We start from the raw sequence: 25,452 nt of genomic DNA, 5'->3' as shown, positions 1-25,452 counted from the left end.
CAGGTGATTCTTGAAATTGAGACACATCCTGGTCTCATAGGGTTATAACCTATCGGGTTCTGGTCTCGGCAAGGAGCATAAATCATCATGCGAACTCCGATCATCCTCGCAGCGGCTTTTGGCAGCCATCCAACAGAGACGGTCACTGCATCGCACGCTTTTAGAAGCGATGTCGCAGCCGTCTGGAACGCTCCTCCGTCCAATATTGCGGAGGCCACTAGAGCTGTCTACTTTTAAATCCAGGTTGAAAACTAATTTCTCTCTAACTACTTTTTTGTATTTTGTTTGTTGTCCTTCCCCCGCACCTGATTTGCACGGTTGGCTACGTACGGCGCGAAAGAAGTTCAACATACAATGAATCCACTTCAGGCACAAATCCTCGATTATTTTGCCTTCTCGCTCTTGAGGGTGCCATCGTCCGTCACGTTTGCGTCAGTCGTACATGGAGGAGTACCCCCTGGAACCGTGCTTTGTGCCCGCTTTGTTTAAACGGGGCAATCAAAATACCGCGGCGGCGCCCTCCCACCCCATCGCCCTCAGCTACCGCCACCACTACCAGCAGCAGCACCAGGCTCTCACTAAAGACAAAAACAAAAAACCCCCGTATAGCCTTAACAGACTGTTGGGGCAAGTGCTGTTAGCGAGCACCTATGAAGGCCGGAACGGCACACGAGGGGGTGGGTGGCCAGCACCACGCCTGGCCGCCTTTGTCTCCCTAGTGGCGATGTTTTTACACATGGCACTAGGTACTCAATTGAGGCTGAGTCGACCTAGGGGAGGAGGCTCAGGACCGGTTCAGATTAATCGTCACTGGTGTTTGCCATGAGCAGGAATTGAACTCGGGTCGCCGGGTTCGTAGCGTAGCGCACTAACCGCTACACTGCCGCCCTACCACCCCATCACCCTCAGCTCCCGCCACCACTACCAGCAGCAGCAGGCTCTCGGCACACACACGCACGCGCGCACTCGCACACACTCCCCGCACAATGCCACGGTTCACGTCCTTGCAGATTACTGTCATTGTTGCCTCTATTTTTAATGTGCAACGATCTGTGGCTTCAACAATCACACGCATCGGGGGAATTGATTTGGAACCAGTGGCACGTTCTTTTATTGTTGAAAAGTCCTTTGTAGATTTTTTTTTCTTCCAACCTGCTCACGCGTGTGTGTGTGTAATGTGGGCTTGAGGGCAGGTGGAGGTTGCGTGGTTGCCACGGTGGCGAGATGTTAACTGCCTCGCCTGGTATACAGGAGGTTGTGGGTTCGATTCCGACCCCGATGCCTGTTTACTTGGAGTTTGCGTGTTCTCCCGGTGATTGCGTGGATTTTTCTCTGGGTTGAGATTATTTGGCTGCTATCAATGTCCACGCGATAAGCCACTTCGTTGAGCTATCAATTGTGGCCAGGTCGCTTCTGAAAAGAGCTATACAGCAGAGGTGTGGACTCGAGTCATGTGACTTGGACTCGAGTCAGACTCGAGTCATGAATTTGATGACTTGCGACTCGACTTGGACTTGCATAACAATGACTTTGTCCCACCTATGAGATGTGGACTCGAGTCATGTGACTTGGACTCGAGTCAGACTCGAGTCATGAATTTGATGACTTGCGACTCGACTTGGACTTGCATAACAATGACTTTGTCCCACCTCTGCTATACAGTATACAGTAGCTCAGTGGGCCTTACCTGGTAAAATAAAAATTGTCAAAAAAATGTTGTGAGAGAGATGATAAGAGGGTAAAGAGAGGCAGAGTTTAGTGGAGAGAGGCATAGAGACAATATGAACAAGATACATGTATGGGAATTGAAAGAGTTTGAGAATTGCACTGGATAGATAATGACTGCTGCCGATGGTGGTGGTGGTGATGATGACAATGAGATTTGAACGTTCGGAGAGGGTGGATGTTGAGTGAGAGAAGAAGGAAGGATAAGATGTCACCGAGGTTGAAAACAAACACGAGATGTTTATGTTTAGAGAAAGTTGTGTCATTATCACGAGTCATCACCTCCAGTCATCACCTTGTCATCGTCTTCCAAACACTGGTCAGGGCGCTTGACTCACAGTCGGAGGTCACGAGGGTAAAATCATAGTGAGAATTCGGCTCCGCTCATCGGCATCATCATCATCATCATCTCTCGGGAGCTGATGAAAATGAGTAGCTCTGTTTGCTAAGCTAAATGCGGTTGTGCGAGCTCCTTCCGTATGTAAAAATTTTAAATTAATCCAAGTAAAATAAAATAAAAATAAGATAAAAATCACGACGTTTACTTTTATTAATTTTAATTTTTTACCTACGTGACTTTACCGAAAATAACCCTAAGAATATTACTCCTTGCAGTCACGAAAGCTTCAAATCTAGAATCCTTCCGTATTAGTGTGGAATTTTCACCATCATCTCTGCTGCAAATGGAGATCAGCGACGACACCGATCCTCTTTGGAATAGAGACTGAATTTGAGCCGTTTTTGTCCTGACAGTTTATGGGGGTCCACATATATGATGTCTTAAAGTGTGTCGAATTGATCATTGGATAACCCACATGTGTTATAGTTTCATGCGGGTCCGGGCTTGAGAGATCGCTTTTGGTTTCAACCGATGTTTCATCTGGCTGAGCACTTCAGTGTGGGTGTGTGTTTCATTGGGACACGTTGAAGCTACAAGTCGCTTACCCCCGTCCTGCAATGCAGCTTGAAGCATCCTCCACATACAAATGGACAGGAGGTGCTTTGTCAGTTGCTCGTTTCACTAAAAGGCAGGAGAGGGTAATTCGTTTGGAAATCTCATAAGATACGGCAAGGAAGCGTTGTAGGTGTATTCACGAAGTACGAGATTGCGATGGATGGGGACGCACGTGTGCAGGATGGATGTGGCCAGGTGTACATCACGAGGTCGCGTTTATTTGCACAAACAACCACAATCCCTTGCTGGACTTGTCAAGGAGCATGGCCCGCCGCGCCAACTCTGGTCACCCTCGCATCGGCTTTGAGCCGACCACCCAACAACGACGGCCATGGCATCGCGTGCTCTTAGCTGCGCCTCTGCAACTGTCAGATGTTTTTTGTTCATGTTTTGGTTTTTTGTTTGTTGCGGTTGCACCCGATTCAAGAGCCGAATGGCTCACAGGGCTATACCTAATACATGAATTTGAACTTGACACTCTTCCTTCCTGACATTCGAAGCCCACTGGAACTTTCAAATCTCAATTGATTTGAAAGTGCAAACAGATCGCTCTAACACGTACACAAGTAAAACAAAACCGTCCGCATCCTACCAAGCAAAGCCCACTGAAGTCTTAACTTATTTTTTAGAAGGTGAAAATAAAAAAAATGAAAGATAAGAATAAAAATAGAAATAACTAAAATAAATCACGACGTTTCGGGCGCAACACAAGCGTCCGTCATCAGGTGGGACAACCACAGCGAAAACAGTTGCTGAAGTATGCTTCAAAGAGATGACTCTGACAAGGGATTATATAGCTGACTTTACCGAAAGAACCAAAGAGTATGGATCCTTGCAGTCACGAAAACTTCAAATCTAGAATTGACCTCATCATGCTAACGATCCTGGCAGGTTGTGTGTATGTTGTTGAACTTCTGTCACACCGTACGTAGCTAACTGTGCTCATCGGAGGTGTGGGCAAAGAACAACAAACTCAACACAAAACACAGTTTTAATTAAATGAGTATTACATTTAAAAGTGCATCGCTCCCGTGGCTTCCTAATATCGGAAGGAAGAGCGTTCCAGACGGCCGCTGAAGCGCACCTGAAAGCGCCACGATGCGGTGGCCGTCTTTGTTCGCTGCTGCGAGGATGACCGGAGTTGGAACAGAGTGTAACAGCGCAGTGGTGACCGGCTTATATTTTTCGTGACCTTAAAGCGCTTCTGAAAATATGCACAGAGTTTTTATTTTCAGTACCATCTAAAAAAATAGAAAAATCTTTATCTTTGGCCAAAATTCAAAATACCAGCGTGCACGCCAGAGCGATAGTTCTGCCTGCGTGCGTGCTTGTGTGTGCATGCTTGTGTGTGCGTGCTTGTGTGTGCATGCTTGTGTGTGCGTGCGTGCTTGTGTGTGCGTGTGTGCGTGCGTGCTTGTGTGTGCATGCTTGTGTGTGCATGCTTGTGTGTGTGTGTGTGCGTGTGTGTGTGTGCGTGTGTGTGTGTGTGTGCGTGCGTGTGCGTGTGTGTGTGCGTGTGTGTGTGCATGCTTGTGTGCGTGTGTGTGTGTGCGTGCGTGAGTGTGTGTGTGTGCGTGCGTGTGTGTGTGTGTGTGTGCGTGTGTGTGTGCATGCTTGTGTGTGTGTGCGTGTGTGTGTGTACGTGTGTGTGCGTGTGCGTGCGTGTGTGTGTGTGCTTGCGTGTGTGTGTGTGCGTGTGTGCTTGTGTGTGTGTGCGTGCGTGCTTGCGTGTGTGTGTGCGTGTGTGCTTGCGTGTGTGTGCGTGCGTGTGTGTGTGTGTGTGCGTGTGTGCGTGTGTGTGTGCGTGTGTGCTTGTGTGTGTGTGTGTGCTTGTGTGTGTGTGCGTGTGTGTGCGTGTGTGCGTGCTTGTGTGCGCGTGTGTGTGTGTGTGTGTGCGTGTGTGTGTGCGTGCTTGTGTGCGCGTGTGCGTGCGTGTGTGCGTGTGTGTGTGCGTGTGTGTGTGTGCGTGCGTGCGTGTGTGTGTGCGTGCGTGTGTGTGTGCGTGTGTGTGTGTGTGTGTGCGTGTGTGTGTGTGCGTGTGTGTGTGCGCGTGCGCGGAGAAGATCCAGGAACACCCAGTGTTGTTATGGTCACTACAAAGACAAAGATCCCCCGTGTAGCCTTAACAGACTGTTGTGGCAAGTGCTGTTAGCGAGCACCTAATGAAGGACGGCGATGTTTACCGTACCAGGTACTCATTTGAGGCTGAGTCGACCTAGGGGGAGGCCCAGTACCGATCGTCAAGCTTGAGTCGCCGGGTTCTTAGCGCAGCACGCTGACCGCTGCCCACACATCGTCACAGTCTAAGACAGGGTGGAGATCACGGGTCCAGACAAGGCCTGTGACCTTGTTTCATATGGCCCACGGCTACACGAGGCCTACGACTTGGACACAGCTCACAAACGATATTTATCCATCTCCACAAGCATCTTAGCCGCACTAATCGGGTACTAGAGGATAAAAAAAATGTACCTGGCGATACTAACTGTTGATATGATGCTGAATGTCAAAATTGTCTATTAGAAGGACCATGCTGCTGATCATGTACGAAAAATACTTTAATTTCTAATGTATAGTTCTCAGATATGTGAAGGAGGCATATTGTTCACTTCTTTATTTCACGGATAATTCTTAGCACGCTCGTTCTCCTGCTGTCTCGCCTGGTATGCAGGAGGTCATGGGTTCGATCTCGACCCTGATGCCTGTATATTTATAGTTTGCGTATCTCTCTCCGCGTAGATTTTTCTCTGGATCCTCCGTTTTTTCCCTTCACATTTATAATCAACATCACGCATCTTGAGTATTTGGCTGCGATAAAATTTCGACGTGATAAGCCACTTCGTTTATCTTTCATTTGTGGCCAGGTCGCTTCTTAAAAAGAGCTATATAGCTCAGTGGGCCTTACTTGGTCAAATAAAAAATAGTTTAAATACAGTGGTATCTCGGTATACGTCGTTAATTCGTTCCAGAAGGTAGGGCTCATACCGAAAATGACGTAGATACCAAACGAATTTTTCCCAAAATAAATAAAGGGAAAGGAAATAATCCGTTCCAGAGTATAAGAAGTGATATTTTATATGGCATATTATACATTAATGGGGTTGTATAAAATAACTTAGACACTACTTATTGCTAAAATGCATTCATAAATTAAAATAAATGCATAAATAAGTTAAAATAAATTGAAATAAAAATAAAATTTTACCTCACTTTACCTTGCTGGGAGGAGTTAAAATGACAAAAAACACGTGAAAATTCACAGAGAGTTCTAGCAAGGGTTGTGCACTGAACGAGATCTACAGGCAGACTGAGGAGCGGCGCTTTGTTTCAGTCGTGAACGGGGTCTACGCGGGTACGCGGTGACTCATCCCGACCCATACAAGTTCTAGCAAGCGCGTCGTATCCCAAGCAAGACTTATTCCAAAGCAGTCGTATACCGAGGTATGACTGTAGTTTTTAGATTAAAGTCTCCCAAGTGTAAGAACTGTTGGGGTTGCCCCACGATAGTCATGCTAAATTCCCGTCCCACCCTGGGTGAGGACACGCTTGCCCATCGCTGTGCGAGACGCTGCGGTTGTCAAGCGGTCGACGCCGCGGCTTCCTTGCCACGGCGCCCCTACTGACTGTACGCAACGTCTCCGTCGGCACAAGTCGACGGAGAGGGCCGGTGTGCTACGCTCCTCCAAGACGGCACTTGCCAGGACCATTTAACCCTAAAGCAACACGGGTATTTACACGGGCTGCAGGACGAATACATTCCATAGCGGTAATTAGAATTTCCATTTGGACCACTGCTTAGCATACAAGCACTCGGTTTTCCCCTCTGCCTGCCCGCTCGCCTGCTCACTTGTGCGTCTTCTCTGCCGTGTGTCCGTGAGTCTGCCGTCGGGCTGAGGGGCACAAGGGACGTTGGACTGTGCGTGTATTGACTAGATGCTTTCATCCGGAACAATTGCATCTCTGAATGCACCCTCAGTTAGAAATTGCCCAAAGGCAAATTATTTGGTGATACTGCGTTGGCAGCGGTGCGCAAGCACAGAGAACAGCAACAGCAATGAAAACACAACACGATTGCCAATAACACTGTGGCCTTAAAAATGCAGTGTTATTGGCGACGTTTGGGGCCACGGCCCTTCCTCACGGCACAGAGAGGCCAGAGAGGTGGGTTAGCAAAGAGCTGTGAGCATCAACCCAGCAGCCAGCCCTCTGCAGCCATGGCTGAATAGTGGATCTGGTGTTGCCAGATCTAGAGCAGAAAAAAAAATGGTTGTCTCTGTAGAGAGGCTTGTCCTGGCCATAGGAACGTGGAATGTCCATATTCCGACGGTGGGATGCAGTATATCCATAGAACCACTGTTGGATAGAACAACAGTGGTTGGCACGATTAGCATGGTTGGCTACATACAGTGGAAAAGAAGTTCAACTTACACACGTACATGTTGTCTTCCTGCTAAGTGGTACCCATTTTATCGACCCGGGAGGGTTGATAATGGATTGTCCTGATCCCTGTCCAGGATTTGGACTGAGAACTTACGTGTGTCTCTGAATGTCAAGCAGGACAAGGTGGTGACCACACACATTGCGGGGCGCGGGGGGGTAATACTAAATCTCCTTGTTCTTGTAAATGATTGAAGGGTGGCCATGAGCCTCGCTATTGAATTTGAAGTGGAATTCTCTGTTTTCTAGAGAGCCTTAATGTCCATTGTAAGAGGAAATTGCAGTGTCCTAATGATTAACCATGTTCTCACCAAGACATTCTCTCGATCCTGTGCGTACCAACGTGTTTTATGCTGCGGTTACAAGAATAATTCTGCACTCATGATAATAAACAGCTGTAATATTCACTTATAATCCAGACAATTGTAAGCTGGTCAAAGCGCCCAACGAACACCAGGTCAGCAGTTTACTCGGCACATCATTGTTTTCGGGTCGATACAATGCGTACCACTTGGTGGGAAGTCAACAGTCTACATGGCCATAGAGAGATTGCCCCCATCCTCCCAACCGCTGTAGGAATGTGGAATTTCCAGCACTTTTCTCATCCGCCAAAATCAAGACTGCACCACCACACAAGCTTGTGAAAACACGTCGACAGTTGGACTGTTTATGAAACGAACAATGGGAGTACATTTCACGATGTTCGGGAAACGTGGATCATATCAACGGCATGTTATCAACCGCATGGGTAAACAGCTATCGCTGCATTTTGATTCATCGCCTATTCTGGAAAGGCTCGTTGATATTTTTGTTATGGGGCTTCTCCATGAGAAATGGTGATCCTGTTCTTCCTGTGTGATTTTTATTTTGTTTTTAAATTACATTTCGGAAAAAAACTGCAGTGTCTTGAGAATGCACACGTACGAGAAGTCCACATTCCAGATCCACCACGCAAATCGCCATCACCGTTGGCCATTATCAATCCGCTGCTGGATGAAGGCCTCTCCAAGCTGCCGTTATCTCTGACAGTCCTCCCCATCCTGCGATGTAGCAATTCATCTACCACCGGCACTGAGGGCGCCACGGTGGCAAGATGTTAACTACTTTGCCTGGTATACAGGAGGTCTTGGGTTCGATCCCGACCCATCGCCTGTATATTTGGAGTTTGCGTGTCTCTCTCCCCGGGGTCGTGTGGCTTTTTCTCCGGGTCCTCCGGTTTTTCCCTCCATATTTATAAAACATGCATTTGGGGGATTTGGCTGCTCGAAATTTACACGTGATAAGCCACTTCGCGGAGCTATTATTTGCGGCAAAGTCGCTTCTGAAAAAGATATATAGGTCATTGGGCCTTACCTAGCAAAATAAATAAAAAATAGTTTAGTTTTATAAAGCTGATTTTGTCATTCCATCTCCATGGTGAGCATCCTGAACGAATCATTCTCTTCTTTGGCTGCCACTCTGACACCAGTCTTGACCACCAGCCCACCTACAAGTATTGCCTAACCGTTGCCCCTCCCCGTTTTAACCTGTGACCTTCCGGCTGACCGCAGGGCATCCTCGGCAGAGCGCCGGCGCGCAGTGACGGTGGTGACGGCGACATCGACGAGGGGTGGACGTGACGAGAGCACCGAGAGACGTCCAGCCACAGGTGAAGGAGCTGCTGCTGCTGCTGCTCATGATGAGCGCTCACCAGGATACAGGGGGGTGGGGACAGAGGCAAAGATCCCCCAGAGAGCCTCCACAGGTCACTTGGGCAAGTGCTGTTAGCTGGCATCTAGTGAAGGCCGCCATGGCACACGAGGGGGTGGGTGGCCAACACTACGCAGTCACCTTTGTCTCTCCAATAGTCATGTTTACAACCCATACCAGGTACTCGTTTAAGGCGGAGTTGACCTAGGGGAAGCCCAACACCAGTTTATATATTCACCACTGCTATTAGTCACGAGTGGAATCGAGGTTCATGGCGCGGTGAGCTATCTACTACACTACCATACGGGTGGGTACAGGCACAAAGACAAAGATCCCCCCTATAGCCTTAACAGACTGTTGGGGAAAGTGCTGTTAGCGAGCACCTATGAAGACCGGCATGGCACACGAAGGGGTGGCCAACACCACGCCCGGCCGCCTTTGTCTCCCCAGTGACGATGTTTACACACCACACCAGTTACTCATTTGAGGCTGAGTCGACCTAGGGGAGGCCCAGGACCGGTTCAGATAATCGTCACCGGTGTTGGCCGTGAGCGGGAATCGAACTCGGGTCGCCAGTTTCGTAGTGCTGCGTGCCAGCTGCTAAGCTACCGCTCCCAGGTGAGTACAGACACACGTACACACACGTACACACACGTACACACACGTACACTGCCAAGCCTATGACCAAATCACGTGGTGCCTCCCACCTCTTCTGAGACATCAGGCAAGAAGCGTGGGAGCGTAGGCCAACGTACCAACTAGATGAGTTCTCTGGAGCTCCCTCTGGTTCAGGCCTTTTTGGCAGCAGCGGCGTGAGGAAGTGGTTGCAGAGCCGCACTTTGAGCTAATATCTCGTGATCTCCCAACGCAACGACGTTGTTGTTGTTGTTGATCTCCTACAATATCGATATTAGTCATCCGTAGCCACATCTGTACCCTGGGCTTAGATTCTCACGAGAGTCATCGTTTTCCCATGAAGAGGGGAGATTTTTTTCCGAAAGCCTTTGGGGAGGCTGAGCTTGGTGCTGCTGCTGCTGCTGGTGAGAGTGGTGATGATGAGGGTGCTTGTAGAGGTCAGGGTTCAGGGTTAATGTTTCTCCCGTATGGGGGCTTCCATTGTTTGGAAAGGAACGCTGGGGAATTTGTACAAACGCTTTTCACAAATGCTGATAAGACATCCCTCAGGCAGAAGGTGCTGACACCACTTCACTGCTCAGCCCGTGAATGCGTGAGAGTTGCGTGTGTGTGCTGGCCACCCACCCCCTCGTGTGCCGTGCCGGCCTTCGTAGGTGCTCGCTAGCTAGCAGCGCTTGCCCCAACAGTCTGTTAAGGCTACACGGGGGATCTTTGTCATCTATAGTGGGGAGCGGTGGTGGAGCGGTTAGCGCGCTCCGCTACGCCACGACCCTGGCGAACGGAGTTCGATTCCCGCCCACGATCAATAAGAGTGGCGGATATTTCAACTGATCCCGGGCCTCCCCTTTTGTCAACTCGGCCATAAATGAGTGCCTGGTACAGTGTGTAACTATCAGTATTGGGGAGACACAGGTGGCCGGGCGTGGTGCTGGCCACCCTCCTCTTCGTGGCCCATGCCAACACTCATAGGTGTTAGCTAACAGCACTTGCCCCAAGAGTCTGTTAGAATATCTATTAGAACGGGGACCTTTGTCTCTGTGCTATACACACCGGTCCGGGGCCCTCCCTAGGTTGACTGACCCTTAAAGGAGTGTTTGGTGCAGTGTGCAATCATCAGCACTGGGGAGACAAAGGCAGCCGTCCACGGTTCTGGAAAACATATCACGTGATTAAAGATGGCGGTACCCTTCACAACCGCACAGGAGAAGGGCAGTGGAGCCCTTGTGAATATTTGTTATTTTACCAAATTCAGTGCACAGCTTCTACAGAAACCGCACTGACGTAAGATACGCAATTACTGCATGGAAATTATTGAAACACCCTCGTAGAATGACAGCTAATTGAGGCAAGCCAAAGCCGTTCAGTTTATTGGTAGTCGGTGTTCTCCAATCCGCCTCTCACGCTCGTCACTTTTGATAGCGGCTCCTCGCGGTTCCCAGATTCGTTGACGTTTTCCTTTGCGGGTGGCCGTGTTCGTGACTTGTCGTGTAGGGCGCCATGGTGGTGAGATGTTAACTACCTCGCCCGGTATGCAGGAGGTCGTCGGTTCGGTCCCGGCCCCGACGCCTGCTGTATATTTGAAGTAAGCATGTCTCTCTCCTCATGGTCCTCCGGTTTTCCTCTCCACATTTAAAATCAATATGCGTTGAAGAGTATTTGGCTGATATCAATTTCCACGTGATAATAAGCCACTTTGTTGAGCGAGCCGTTGTGGCCAGATCGCTTCTAACAAAAAGAGCTGCATTGCTCAGTGGGCCTGACCTGGTACAATTAGAAGAGTTTGTAGTTTCGTGTGTTGCAGTAGGGCACCGCTCAGATGTTTCTGCTCCCACACAGCGATTGTCTCCTCTCTGGCCAGCGTAGTTGTACGTATGTTGAACTTCTTTCACACCATACGTAGCCTACCGTGCTAATCGGAGGTGCAGGGGAAGGACAACCAACTAAACACAAAAAGCAGTTCTAAAGAAATGAGTTTTCAAGCTAGATTTAAAAGTGCATAGCTCCAGTGGCTTCCTAATATCGGAAGGAAGAGCGTTCCAGACGGCCGCAGAAGCGCATCTGAAAGCGTGCGGTGCCGTGACCGTCTTCGTTGTATGGCCAGCCAAAAGCCCTCTGCTGCGAGGATGAGTTCGCGTGATGCTTTCTGCTCCTAGTTCACTTTCCCTGCCTGGCCGCCCTGCCCAGTATAACACATGGCGTCACTGGGAGAGAGGGTGGGGGGGGGGGTAGTCCAGAGGTGGGACAAAGTCATTGTTATGCAAGTCCAAGTCGAGTCGCAAGTCATCAAATTCATGACTCGAGTCTGACTCGAGTCCAAGTCACATGACTCGAGTCCACATCTCATAGGTGGGACAAAGTCATTGTTATGCAAGTCCAAGTCGAGTCGCAAGTCATCAAATTCATGACTCGAGTCTGACTCGAGTCCAAGTCACATGACTCGAGTCCACACCTCTGGGGGGTACACACTGCTCTCTCCAAGCACGATTACATGATAGCACGATAAGATAAACCACTCTCGGAGGAGGGAGGCATGTGTGTCTAGAAATACCTCGGTATTTTGACTGCAGAATCCCCGCTCTGTGGTAAGTCAACAGTGGGGGCCCGTCAGCGGAGATGTGCACCGCCATCGTTTGTGGGAAATTTTTGAGTCTTGATTGTTTGTGTTCATTATCTTCGCTAATTATCTTCGTACAAGCAGTAGCAGCCATTGAACGATTCATCGATCGGATTTCGCATGTAAGAATCAAGTGTTTACAATTAATGTAAATGATATGCTGATGTTATATTTACCCATATTGGAGTGAACAACAATGTAAATGAGACCGATTTATTTTTTAATATTTCAAAACAATGGTAAACATGAGACGGAGAACTGATTATAACATTTATTCATAGCCTCGGATTGTAACAGTTCATCCAATCACTGAACACAATCCTGCGGAGGGAGCTGGTAGGAACGTTGGGTTGCTTGGTCAATGGTTAAGGTGAACGGTGGCGTGGTGTATTCCGCAAATATGTCCAACTGTGAGGGTGGGCACAAGCCGGCGTGAGTAAGTTAAACGTTGAGTTTTATAAGGGCACCACGGGGTGACCAGCCCCTCCCCACCCAGCCCCTCCCCACCCAGCCTCTCCCACCCCCCACCCAGCCCTACCCAGCCCCTCCCTCCCCTCCCCACCCAGCCCCACCATCCCCTCGCCACCCAGCCCCTCCCTGCAACACGGACGGACACAATAATCCCCATGTGGGCTGGTGTAACCAGGAGGTTCCCAACAGTATTAAGTGGCGTGAATCTTTACACCTCGAAACACCGAGCAGCCCCTCGAATAGGTTTACCGTTGTTTGTTGTTCTCCCACGTGAGCCAAATTCTCACCTGGTGAGGCAATGAGAAACCATCGAGTGGGTTCATGACAGATCGTGTCGCACGACCGCCCCGCCCTTGAGTTAATTTTTGTTGTCAAACCGTGGCCAGCCTCGCGTGGAGAGTACGGGTCCCCACCATAGGCATGTGGAATTTCAATTACCAGCTGAGAATTTTAAGTGGAAGGCAATAATTGCCAGCCAATTGCTCTCTGGAGCGAGCGGGGAAGATACGTTTACTCCGACAATCGTGCCCGTACCCTCCCTTCACCTTTAAAGGACATGTTTTGGCTGTCACGGTCGCTGAGCTAGAGGGTATGACTCACTCATTAGACGGCACCGCGCCCCTGACTCTGACTGTCTCCCTCCTCACACTCTCGCCCATTGTCACACACCCGCTGACCCCACAGTCTCACTCCTCCCTACTAACTTACTAACCAGCACACTCACATGCCCACTAACCCCATACTCTCACTCACACGCCCACTAACCAGTACACTCTCTCTTGCATTCCCACTAACCCACTTACCTACTTACCAACACACACAAAAGACAAAGATCCCCCATATAGCTTAACAGATTGTTGGGGCAAGTGCTGTTAGCGAGCACCTATGAAGGCCGGTACGGCACACCAGGGGGTGGCTGGCCATCATCACGCCCGACCGCCTTTGTCTCCCCAGTGGCGATGTTTACACACCGCATCAGGTACTCAATTGAAGCTGAGTCGACCTAGGGGAGACCCAGGACCGGATCAGATAATCGTCACTGGTATTGGCCGTGAACAGGGATCGAACCCGGCTCGCTGGGTTCATAGCGCAGCGCGCTAACCACTACACTACCGCTACCAACACACACACCAATACCCTCACTAACACACCCAATAACCAACACACTCACACATCCTCTCACTCACCCACCAGCCAACACACTCACCAATACTCACACACAAACGCAGTCACCAGCACACTCATCCATACCCTTGTACACACGAACAAAAAGACTAAAGGTCCCCCGTATAGCCTTAACAGACTGTTGTGGCAAGTGCTGTTGGCCGAGCACACTCGTGTTCACACTCATGAGCACATCCACTCGCCCGCATACTCATCATCCACACTGTCTCCCCCACAGGCTCTTAGCCGTGCCAACGGAGTGGAGGGAGATGAGTCACGCTTCCGAGTGGACATCGCGCAGAGGGGCTGAGCAGTGAGGGGCGTGAGAAGCCTGGCGGAGCCATGGTGCAGGGGGGAGGGGGTGGTGGTGGCTCTGCGATCTGCAGATGGAATTGAGTGGGCTGGATGGGAATGTCTGTGTGTGAAAGTGGAGCGCATGAGTGTGCTGAGCTAATTGATAACCTCAGTGTGTGTGGGGTGTGTGTGGGTGGTGTGGGTGTGGTGTGTGTGTGTGGCTGTGTGTGGTGTGGTGTGTGTGTGTGGCTGTGTGTGGTGTGTGTGTGTGGCTGTGTGTGGTGTGTGTGTGGTGTGTGTGTGTGCTGTGTGTGTGTGCTGTGTGTGTGGTGTGTGTGTGGCTGTGGTGTGTGTGTGGTGTGTGTGTGTGTGCTGTGTGTGCTGTGTGTGTGATGTGTGTGTGGCTGTGGTGTGTGTGTGGTGTGTGTGTGGCTGTGTGTGTGGTGTGGTTGTGTGTGTGTGTGTGCTGTGTGTGTAGGTGGTGTGTGTGTGGTGTGTGTGCTGTGTGTGTGGCTGTGTGTGTGTCATCTAAGCCCTCTCATGTCCTCTGCTCCAACGCAGCTGGGGAGCGGTGATACAGTGGTTCGTACACCCAATTTGTTGTACCCTTGTATCACTTACGGTTTACAAGGCAATGATTGCATTAAAACAATGTTCTTCCCCCTAAATTTCGACATTATATGCGGCCAAATGTGTTCCTTCAATTGGCAGCCTACACCGCTTAAAGCAGTGGATCTTCTTAACCTGGGGTGCGAGATGCCCTTTCTGGGGGTGCGAGACATGCCACATTATTTTAGAAGGTAAATCATAGAAACACACTCTGAACACGGGCACGGAAGTACAACTACTTTGTTTAATCAAACCTTTACGTATTTATTATTAACATCTATATTTTTTGTAACGATTGAGAACCAAAGGGGGGGGGGTGCGAAGCTGAAGTAAAAGTTAAGAACCCCTGTCTTGGAGCAATACGTCTCGGCAAGTGTATGGTGCGCTCCAAATCGGGCGGCCGTGTGATGTCATCCATCCGGCGACGGATGGCATCACAGACGCGTGTGTTGGGTTCTGGGCTTGGCTTGGGGCCTCTCTGCGTAGGTTGACTCGGCCGTGATTCAGCGTCTGTCGCAAGCGGTGGCATAAACACCGCAGCCACCACCCTCCTCCCTCCCGTGTGTGTCAGTGCCGTCCTCAATGGGTGATCGCGTCAGTCATTTCGGTTGTTAAATTGTCGCACACCGTTATTTATTTGTGTTTGCGTGCGTGCGTGTGTGTACATATATCTTCGTGTTTACACCCCTTGATTTTCTGGCAATTAGATTGATTAAAAGCAGAGCGTGGTGCCCATTTCTACGACAGCAGTGCCGCCGCATTTTCTTGGCGCTGGTGCCTGAACCAAAGCTTTCGCGTTAATTCTTGCGCAGTATGTTACGAATTACTCTCCGATACAAATCGCTTTGTTTAAATTGCATTAATAACGTATGCACACGTTTACGCTCTGGGACGCGTTCATCTGTATTAGATCTCGAGAACCCAGTAGTGTAAATTCCACATTACTATGGTGGGGACCAGTCTCCCCTTAATGTAATTCGATGAACGACTGTTTTGCTATTTTGAGAATCGGGGTCTTGTTCAAGAGCGTGTATTTTTTTTATTGCCGGATCGTGTGCGCACGAGTGACATTTGTGATCGTGTCCATCAGGCTGTGTCCATGGAGTCGCGAGCGGGCTGATGGGTAAAAATAAAGAAATAGCGGCCGGGATTCTACGAAGCGTCGTGTTTCTTAAAATGTTCTCATCGTCCGACGTGACACTGATTTAAAGCGTCGTGAAAGACATCGACTGCAATTTTTAAAATAGGTGGTAATTTTTTTTTCTTCTGATGAGGCAAAATATCAAAGATGTTTTATATTGGCAGTCGTGTAACGTTTCACTCACCGGCGCAGCGGCGACAGTGACCCCCTCACAATCGTTTGAAAGTGAGCACGCCGATCCATGGACGGTTCACAATTTTGGCTTTAGTTTTCGATTTAAAGCTTTCGTGACTGCAGGGATTCATCTTCTTGGTTCTTTCGGTAAAGTCACGTAGAAGGGAAATAATAAAATAAATAAAAATCAGACTCTGTCGTCTCGACAGACCTGTTCTTCACCTGAGGACGGCTGCTTGCGTTGTGGCCGAAACGTCGTGAGAATTATTTTATTATGTTTTATTTTTTTTATTTTATTATTTCCATTCTACGTGACTTTACCGAAAGAACCAAGAAGATGAATTTTGGCTTTAGTTTGTGCCAAGAGTCATCATGAAGGTGGCGGAAACAACGATCGAACGATTGCAAATGAGACGGTCTCAAAAATATATATATGGAGACGTTTCTGATGTGTGGATGTGCGCATTGGCCTGTTGGTGTTTTGATGGGGAGGGGGGGGCGGGGTTCCACCACCACCACCAGTGCTGTCTTGAAGCAGCAGGAGTAAGAGGAGGGATGTGAAAGCCAGGAGGCGCTGCGGTGTTTGGGCTCGAGCCGCGTGCACTTGAGCCGCAGGGGCACAAGTTGGAGCGTGCCGATGTGTTGGTGGTGTACGTTCGTGTAATGTCTGTTATTTTAATGTATTTGTTGTTGTGTGTGGCATTGTGTTGGGTGGACATCACCACAATGTTCTTCTCATCGTTATGTGTCTTGGGGTGTTTTATGTGTAGGTTTGTGTCTGTGTGCTTTTGTGTGTATTTGTGGTGTGCGTTGTGTGTTTTTATGTGAATGTTTATATACATCTGCATTTGTGTGTCTTTGCGTTTTGTGCGTGTATGTGCCTTCATATGTGCATTGTGTATGTATTTGTGTGTGTGTGGGAGCAGTAATACAGCAGTTAACGGTCTACACTACGAACCCGGCGACCCGAGTTTGATTCCCACTCATGGCTAACACCACTGATAATTATCTGAACCGGTCCTGGGCCTCCCCTAGGTCGATTCAGCCTCAAATAAGTACCTGGTGCGGTATCTCAACATCGCCACTGGTGAGCCAAAGGCGGCCGGGCGTGTTGCTGGCCACCCACCCCCTCGTGTGCCGTGCCGGCCTTCATAGGTGCTGCTCGCTAACGGCACTTGCCCCAAAAGTCTGTTGAGGCTACACGGGGGATCTTTGTCTTTGTGGTGCTCGGGTCCGCGTGCACGTTGCGTGCGTCAGCGCATTGGGGCCGCACGACGGCCGCGCTCATTTTCGAATGAATGTCGAAATACCCAAATGTCGCAAAGGCCCGTGGATAATTATGATAATGTCCACGGGCCGCAGCACAATGCCGAGTCTGTTGGGCCGCACGCGCGCGTCCGCCCAATCTGCCACTCCCTCTATCCCGTTCCAAAGTTCACTTTCAGAAAATAAATTCCGTAATAGGAAGAGTTGCCCAACAGCTTCGCACGAGCCCATAATGAGAACGCTGGGACTTTGTGCCGTGGGAGATAGAGGTGGTGGTGGTGGTGGCGGTTGTGGGGAAGATATCTTTCTTTCTCTGGTCTCTACTGATTAAGAAAGGGGAAAAGTCGTGTTCACCACTCGCACTGAGCGCTGCTCGGGTCAAACTCGGGGGCATCTCTCCTGCTCGAGCACGGAGCGGGGAACCGCTCGCCTGTCACGATCGATGGAGGATTCCACATTCCCATTGCGCACTGCGCTCGCGACCGTGCCACTGCTTGCACCCATGTGTAATGGCACAGCTGTAATAAGGGGCCGTCCATAAATGACGTCACGCACCTAGGGGGGGGGAGGGGTCAGACATTTGTGACGATGTGTGACGAGGGGGGGGGGGGGTGAGACATTTGTGACGTAACATCAAAAGTCGCAACTTTAAATAAATATAGACAACACGTTCTACTTAATTAATATACTTTTGAATAAATGTTTTCTCCTACAACATCAGGGTGCAGCGGCACATTACATACGCACTACAATGACAATAGTTTAAAGCGATTTGAAGCATGTTTTATTTTCAAATTGGAAATATGGTTTTGGGGGAGGGGGGCAGAGCTTTGTGACGTCATATTTGAGGGGGGGGTCTGATTCGTGTGACGCCGTGTGACGAGGGGGGGGGGTCAAAAATCTCCAAAATCGCGTGACGTCATTTATGGACGGACCCTAATGGTGATATCGGCAGAACTGCTGGGCTCACGGTAATGGTATCAAGCGATACCTGCCGGTATTGCCAGTCCAGGCATCGCTTGGTGTTGGTTACAATTGCCTGGGACTGTCGCTCAATGCGAGTGGCAGTTGGGTTTAAATAACGGTTAGGATAAACATAAAGTATAAATCTTACAATTGATAAAATGAGATGTGCATATGTTGTATGTATATTCTTAGGCTTTTTTCGGTAAAGTCACGTAGGTAAAAAATTAAAATTAATAAAAGTAAAATAAAAATAAAAATCACGACGTTTCGGAGGCAACACAAGCTTCCGTCTTCAGGTGGAACCGTCACAGCCCGACTGCTGCATCAGCATGTGTGCATGTTGAACGTCTCTCGCACCATGCGTAGCCAACTGTGCTAATTGGAGGTGCGAATGACGACCGGTGAACATTCTGAGTGATTCGGAGAGACCTGAAGCACGTGGAGGCGGAAACGTTATGGCTGCTGTGTATTTGGAGTTTGCGTGCCTCTCTCCCCGTGGTTGGTTTGCGGGGGTTTTCCTCTGGGTCCTCCGGTTTTCCCCTCCACATTTAGATCCATGCGTTTAGAGTATTTGAGCCGCTATACATTTGAACGTGATAAGCCACTTCGTTGAGCTATCATTGGGCTGGGTGGGGGTGGGGGGTGGGAGGGGTGGGTGGGGAGGGGCTGGGTGGGGAGGGGCTGGTCACCCCGTGGTGCCCTTATACAACTCAACGTTTAACCTACTCACGGCGGCTTGTGCCCGCCCTCACAGTCGGCCATATTTGCGGAATACACCACGCCGCCGTTGACCCTGGCCATTGACCGAGCAACCCAACGTTCCTACCAGCTCCCTCCGCAGGAATGTGTTTTACAGTTTGGAGGAGGAATCCGATGAGATACGAAACTCGTTTTCACAGATGTCCAGTCCGGGCGGGTCAGCGAGTTACAACTGCAAACGATACAAGCGACACGATCGGAGAATACAAACATATTTGTAAAAACTTTATTTTTAACAACACGCTTTTATGAAATGTACTAGTAATGGAAGAACTCCACGACTCCAGGAAGTGGCCCCGAAGCTCGCCATAACGTAAGGGACCGTGGCCAATTACAGCCAACGTCAGTTGACCGTGGACAATTAGACCCAAGGCGAAACATAACATATAAAAAAGATTGTTTAAAGATATATATTTTTATGATCGAATATAGTATTGTCATCAGGATGACATAAGCATACCAAGTTTTTAGTCGATACCACATTGGGAAGTGGTTTAAAATTGAGTTACAAGATTTGAGGATACGACAACGACAACAGACAGAGTGAGTTAAATGAACGCCATGGAGTTCTCGGTTCCCGGAGGAGCCGTGCCCTGTGGAGGACCTCTCCAGGGCTACACATTGAGCCCCTTCGTCGTCATCTAGAGTCATGGTCTCTCCACTGCTGGGCACAACATCGCCATGAGCCCGGATAGACGCGTGGCTGTGGGGACGCAGCACCAACGAGCAGAATGAAGACGCGTCACAACGCCGCTGTTGATGATGTCGCTCCATTGGAACCTCCTTTGCCAGTAGCAAAATATGATAATTGATGTCGCTCCGATTATTACGACTGCTGACCCAGGTGGCGATTCGGCTGTGACGTTGCCTTCCCCGAGCAGGGAATCGCTGGGTTCTATTCATCACCCTCGACATTCATTAGTCACATCGCGCCTACCGCGTGCAGTACAACTCTGGGGGTAGGGGGGGGGTAGAAAAAAGGCAGAATTGCCACCCCCCCCCCCCCCCACATTTACAATTCGAGTACGACGTTTCGCCAGTAATTACAACTAGCATCAATGCCGAATTGTGAATATTGTGGGTTTACTCTCCAACACGCCGGTGTGCTGTGCTAGTAACGACGTGACAAACCTTAGTAATTGGTTGTGTCGGTTGATGGCGGGTTTAACGACGCATTTATATATTTACGCGATCTAACCCAAAGACCTCTTATGGATAATATTAGTCGCGAAAACCTCCGTGTTAAATTGAGATTTGGTGTAGAAGGTTTTCCTGTCATCTTTGAAACTGTCTCAATGGGAACATGCTCGTTCCTCGAAGATAGAGGGCCAACCAACCCACATGTCGTGGTCCTGTAACCTCCCGCTGGCCATGAGACATGCCGTTAGCCAATGTTCACTCATTTCTATGCGTCTACCCCTTTGTGCCTCATGGCTGACCCCCCCCCCCCGCCTTAAAAAAAATAAACAAATTCCGAAAGAGGGCTGCCCCCGGAGTGAACCGCAATTGAAAGAATTTGTTCAGTGACTCACGGAGTCCCTTTTACACTGTGGGCCCTCATTGCTATGAATAGACGGGGTGAAAATAGCCCTTACAGTGCACACACACACAAAGAGCATGTTCCTGCCATATAGCCTCGAACGGGCTGTTAGGGAAAGTGCCGTTAGCGAGCACCTACGAACCATTTCAGGATTCCAACTCGGGGCACCTCGTTTGTAGCGAAGTGCGCTAACCACTGCGCCACCGCTCCCCACCAACACCAACAGCCGCCATTCGCCACTAAGTGATGGTGACGTCACCATGGCGCCTGTGCCAGGCCAGGTGCACTTTATGGCCACGTGAATTTGTCGAAGGCTCGCTGACAGGAGGTCACGGGACAGACCCTGCAGGTGCCATTGGCGGATTGAGATGACCGGCAAATGCACCAGCTGTGCCCCTTGTGTGTCAACTTGCTTCGTTTTAATTAAAACTTAAAACTTTCATGGCTGCAGGAATTCATATTCTTGGTTCCTTCGGTAAAGTCACGTAGATAGAAAATAAAAAATAAATAAAAAGTTAAAAACCCACGACGTTTCGATCGCAACACAAGCGGTCTTCATCTCCGCCTAATGAAGACTGCTTGTGTTGTGATCGAAACGTTGTGGGTTTTTTGCTTTTTATTTATTTAAAATTTGTAATTTTCTATCTACGTGCCTTTACCGCCTGACGAAGACTGCTTGTATTGCGATCGAAACGTCGTGGGTTTTTTGCTTTTATTTTGAATTTATTTTTATTTTCTCTCTCCGTGACTTTACCGAAAGAACCAAGAATATTTGCTTAATTTTAGCCGCCCGGCGCTTCGGTCGTTGCCATGAGCGTCGTTCCTCTGCCCTCCGTTGTTGTTGGAGGCTGACTGCCTCCATAAAACCAGTCGCGTCCTTCACAAGCCTCCTCCACCGCTCCCCACATCACACACCCACATCGCTGACCATATGTGAAGTGTCAACAATTCAGAGACAGAGCTTATAGGAGGCACCTTCATTATTAACAACTTCCACGGTCCCGTCCACACACTCTCCACAGTAGCTCAGCCTCGCCTGTACACAACGCCAGCCGTCTAATACTTACGGCGCTGACTGAGATAGCCAACTACTCTCCTTTGTAGCGCGTTATCTAGCGGAGACGTTAGAGACGACGGCGACGAGATGACGGCAACGACAACGAGACGAGACCAATCCCGGAACCGGCAGCCCCGAGCCCCCCACTCTCGACTCCTTTTATGCTCCCAGCGCGGCCTGGCTCCGCCCTGACCGCGCCTTCCTTCTCGAACCCGCCAGCAGGTTCCAAGGGCCTCCAGATGGGGTCCTCCGTGACCCGTGCCCCAGTTCCTCCTCTCTGCCAACACACTCCGTGCACACCCTCACCGGCGTGTGCGCTGTCTGTCCACCGCAGTTGCCGCTGCCATCCACCAGCCGGCACTATCACACTACACATGCACCAAGTGACAGCGTGCGCTAGGCCTACGAGACATTGTCCCGTCTCCATACACGAGCGTGGAGCGGTGCTCATCTCTCTGTTGGTGGCCAAGAGACCAGTGAGGAACTAAGTTCTACATTACCATGGCAGGGCCCAGTCTTTATCTAGGGTGACCGTACAAATCACTAAACCCTTAGATGAGTGCAAAAACACGTTTACAAATTGTTGTTTAAGTACACACTTGGAGTGTTTGTATTACTATTCTCAATGTGATTATTGTAATTATTATGAAGAGGTTGCAATGGGTGGGCACAAACTAAAAAACAAACTTTTGTTTTTCGGTAAAGTCACGTAGGTATAAAATAAAATAAATTAAATCACGACGTTTCGATTGCAACACAAGCAATCAACAGGTGAGAAAACCACAGCAAGACATTTTTTTGCTGAAGTGGGAGAGAGATGCCGTGGTAAGAGTATATATGGTTTTCCCACCTGATGATGATTGCTTGTGTTGCAATCGAAACGTGATTTATTTTATTTTCTACCTACGTGACTTTACCGAAAGAACTAAAGAGTATGGATCCCTGCAGTCATGAAAACTTCAAATCTAGATTATTTTTTATTTTACCAGGTAAGGCCCACTAAGCTATCTATCCCCTTTTCAGAAGCGACCTGGCCACAAATGAGAGCTCAACGAGGTGGCTTATGTGGAAATGTATTTCAGCCAAATACTCTAAACGCACGTTGGATTCTATATGTGGAGGGGAAAACCGGAGGACCCAGAGAAAAATCCACACGTCCACGGGGAGAGAGAGAGAGACACGCAAACTCCAAATATACAGGCGTCAAGGTCGGGATCGAACCCACGACCTCCTGTACACCAGGCGAGGTATTTAACACCTCGCCATCGTAGCGCCCTCTGTCACCCTGCCCACTTGTGCAGGGTGGCCCTTCGAGTGGTGCCCACGGGTTGGTGACCAAGGGGAAAAGGTGGTGGTGGTGGTGGTGACTGAGAGCTGTGGACGTTGGAGGATCGGAGTCCACTGTGCACTAGTCGAGAGGTCTGGCAGAAGCAAGCCGGGTATGGTGCAGTCATTGATCGATGATGATCTAGCACTGTGAATTTGACATCTCACAAGCCGTTGTTAACGTCTGAAGCTGCTGCCCGGCCCCGGCACAAACTCACGCCGCTAAACGAAATCGCCAGCCGTGGTCAATCCACTGCTGGATGAAGGCCTTCCCAAGCCATCGCCATCTCTCGTGGTGCTGCGATCATCTAACAATCCACCCAACACCTGCACGCGAGCCGATTTCGTCGCTCCATCTCCACGGTGCGCAGGGCCTATCTCACGCCGGCGTGGGTTCCGTATGGCCGTAGGGTCACTGCGCTGTGTGTAGGAGCTCCTGTGACTGCGTGTGTGGACATGTTGAGGTGCTCGCAAAAGGGCCGTCCATAAATGACGTCACGCGATTTTGGACGATTTTTTACCCCCCCCCTCGTCACACGGCGTCACAAAAAGTGAGACCCCCCCTCAAATATGACGTCACAAAGCTCTGCCCCCCCCCCCCCCAAACCATATTTTCATTTTTTTTTATAAAACATGCTTCAAATCGCTTTCAACTATTGTCATTGTAGTGCGTATTTAATGTGGCGCTGCACTCTGATGTTGTAGGACAAAATATTTATTAAAAAAAGTATATTTAATTAAGTAGAACGTGTTGTCTATATTTATTTAAAGTTGCGTATTTTGATGTGACGTAACATTTCTCAACCCCCCCCCGCCTCGTCACAAATCGTCACAAATCGTCACAAATGTCTGACCCCCCCCCCCCTAGGTGCGTGACGTGATTTATGGACGGCCCCAAACAGCACTTGCCCCAAAAATATGTTAAGGCTATATGGGGAATCTTTGTCTTTGTACATACTTGTTAAATAACAATTCGTACAAACCGTTGCCCATCGCGGGTCTGGTTACGTTCTTGAAAATAGCCGCAATCGGTACATCCACGATGCTACCCTACAACCCTACATCAAACAAACATTAAACAGGACGTATTTTGGATCTAACATGAGTCACATTTTCCAGTGTTGAATATAACTTGTCCGATAAATGTATAGAATGAAAAACAAAATCAATCTAAATCTTGATGTAAAGCTTTTGCGACTGCAGTAATTCATACGTAAATAGAAAATAATAGATCATCACGAATTTTCGATCGCAACACAAGCAATCGTCTTCGGGTAAGCAATCTTCTCTCACCTGAAGACGATTGCTTGTACACCATTGGAACCTCATTTGCCAGTAAAAAATATGATAATTGTTTTTTTACCCTTCTATCTGGCAACAAAACTGACACCTTTTTTTGTGCCTTTTGGCGTCATCTGGTCCAACCCATGTGAGACTAGGCTCTAAGGAAAGCTGTCTCGGGTGTGGACCAATCAACTCAAGGACAGTGCATACATTATCAGAGTTATGTTTTTTGTTTGCATTATGACTGCAGGTATTGTGGTCTATGTAAACATGACTCCTTGTAACAAAGGTGTCAGTTTTGTTTCCAGATAGAAGGGTAAAAAAACAATTATCACGATTGCTTGTGTTGCAATCGAAACGTCGTGATGATATATTATTTTCTATTTACGTGACTTTACCGAAAGACCCACAGAGTAAAAAATCTATCTTATGTACAATACTGCGCACGGATACGTGTGTAGAGAAGTTCCGACGGACGTACTCGTAGACTGAGGTAAGTTAAGGGCTTCCGCCAGGGTATATTAAAGCTTATCAATACTACACAGCAGGGTACACAACTCCCAGGGGCTAGGGGGGTCCTACTCTGAGTCCGGGTCCCTGTCGGCTAGCTCCGGTCTCTCTCTCTCTCGTGTCGGATCGTGGACTCTGCCGACTCCACCGAGCGGAGGGAGAGAAGCACCTCTACGGCTACCACCGGCTTCTCCCCAGACTCACCACTCGATCCCTCTCTCTACCCACTGGTTCCCTCTTCACCCTGCTTACTCTACCCGTTCCCACAGTGACCCCGCTTACGTCACGGGGTATCCCTTAAGTACCCTAGGAGACGTGACGTCATCGCACTGAACGGCACACCTGACGTCACGTCCCCATTTTACTCCTCTACACGTGTAAGTTCATGAATAATAATCGTGCATGGCTGAACCCTGCTGCCTCCTCCTCCTCCTCACTGGAGGCTGGGAACAACGCCGCGTGGCCTGGGACCCGCGATGGAGGAAGGACGCTTGGCAGACGAGATGATGGAGACGAGATGATGGAGACGAGAGGGCGCCACGCGTCTTCATCCTTCCGCGGCGGTGGCGTCGTCATCGCGGGCAGTGCAGTTACGAGGCGTCAGGGAATCTCGCGGTCAATCGCGAATGGTCGGGGCCACAGCGGCGCGATCGGCGAATTGCACCTCAATAAATTTGGTGCGAAACCACGATGGGAAAACTCCGACAGGAGGGAATGGGTTTCTTGCATTTGTGTTTTTTAATTTAAGCCTCGGGTTGTGAGAGCGGTGGATGACTGCATCGATTCCGACCGATCCGTTCGCCCCAAAGAGATTTGAATGCGGAGGACGACTGGG

General features: G+C 49.3%; 1 protein-coding gene across 1 annotated transcript in view; it reads left to right on the top strand.

Moving 5' to 3' along the window:
* The window catches only part of TTLL5 (tubulin tyrosine ligase like 5), a 98,194-nt gene extending 83,995 nt beyond the window's left edge, over positions 1-14,199 (top strand). Inside the window, exons 36-37 of the mRNA XM_078608704.1 lie at positions 8,668-8,765; positions 13,930-14,199. Of these exons, the coding sequence (XP_078464830.1) occupies positions 8,668-8,765; positions 13,930-13,937 (106 nt within the window). The 3' untranslated portion in view covers positions 13,938-14,199. The remainder of the gene's footprint in view (positions 1-8,667; positions 8,766-13,929) is intronic.
* Positions 14,200-25,452: the final 11,253 nt, after the last annotated feature.

Source organism: Lampetra planeri, chromosome 30, assembly GCF_965212315.1.
Source record: "Lampetra planeri chromosome 30, kcLamPlan1.2.h2, whole genome shotgun sequence".
NCBI lineage: Eukaryota > Metazoa > Chordata > Hyperoartia > Petromyzontiformes > Petromyzontidae > Lampetra > Lampetra planeri.
The sequence above is the reverse complement of the archived record's forward strand: the minus strand, read 5'-3'. Positions and strand labels throughout refer to the sequence as shown.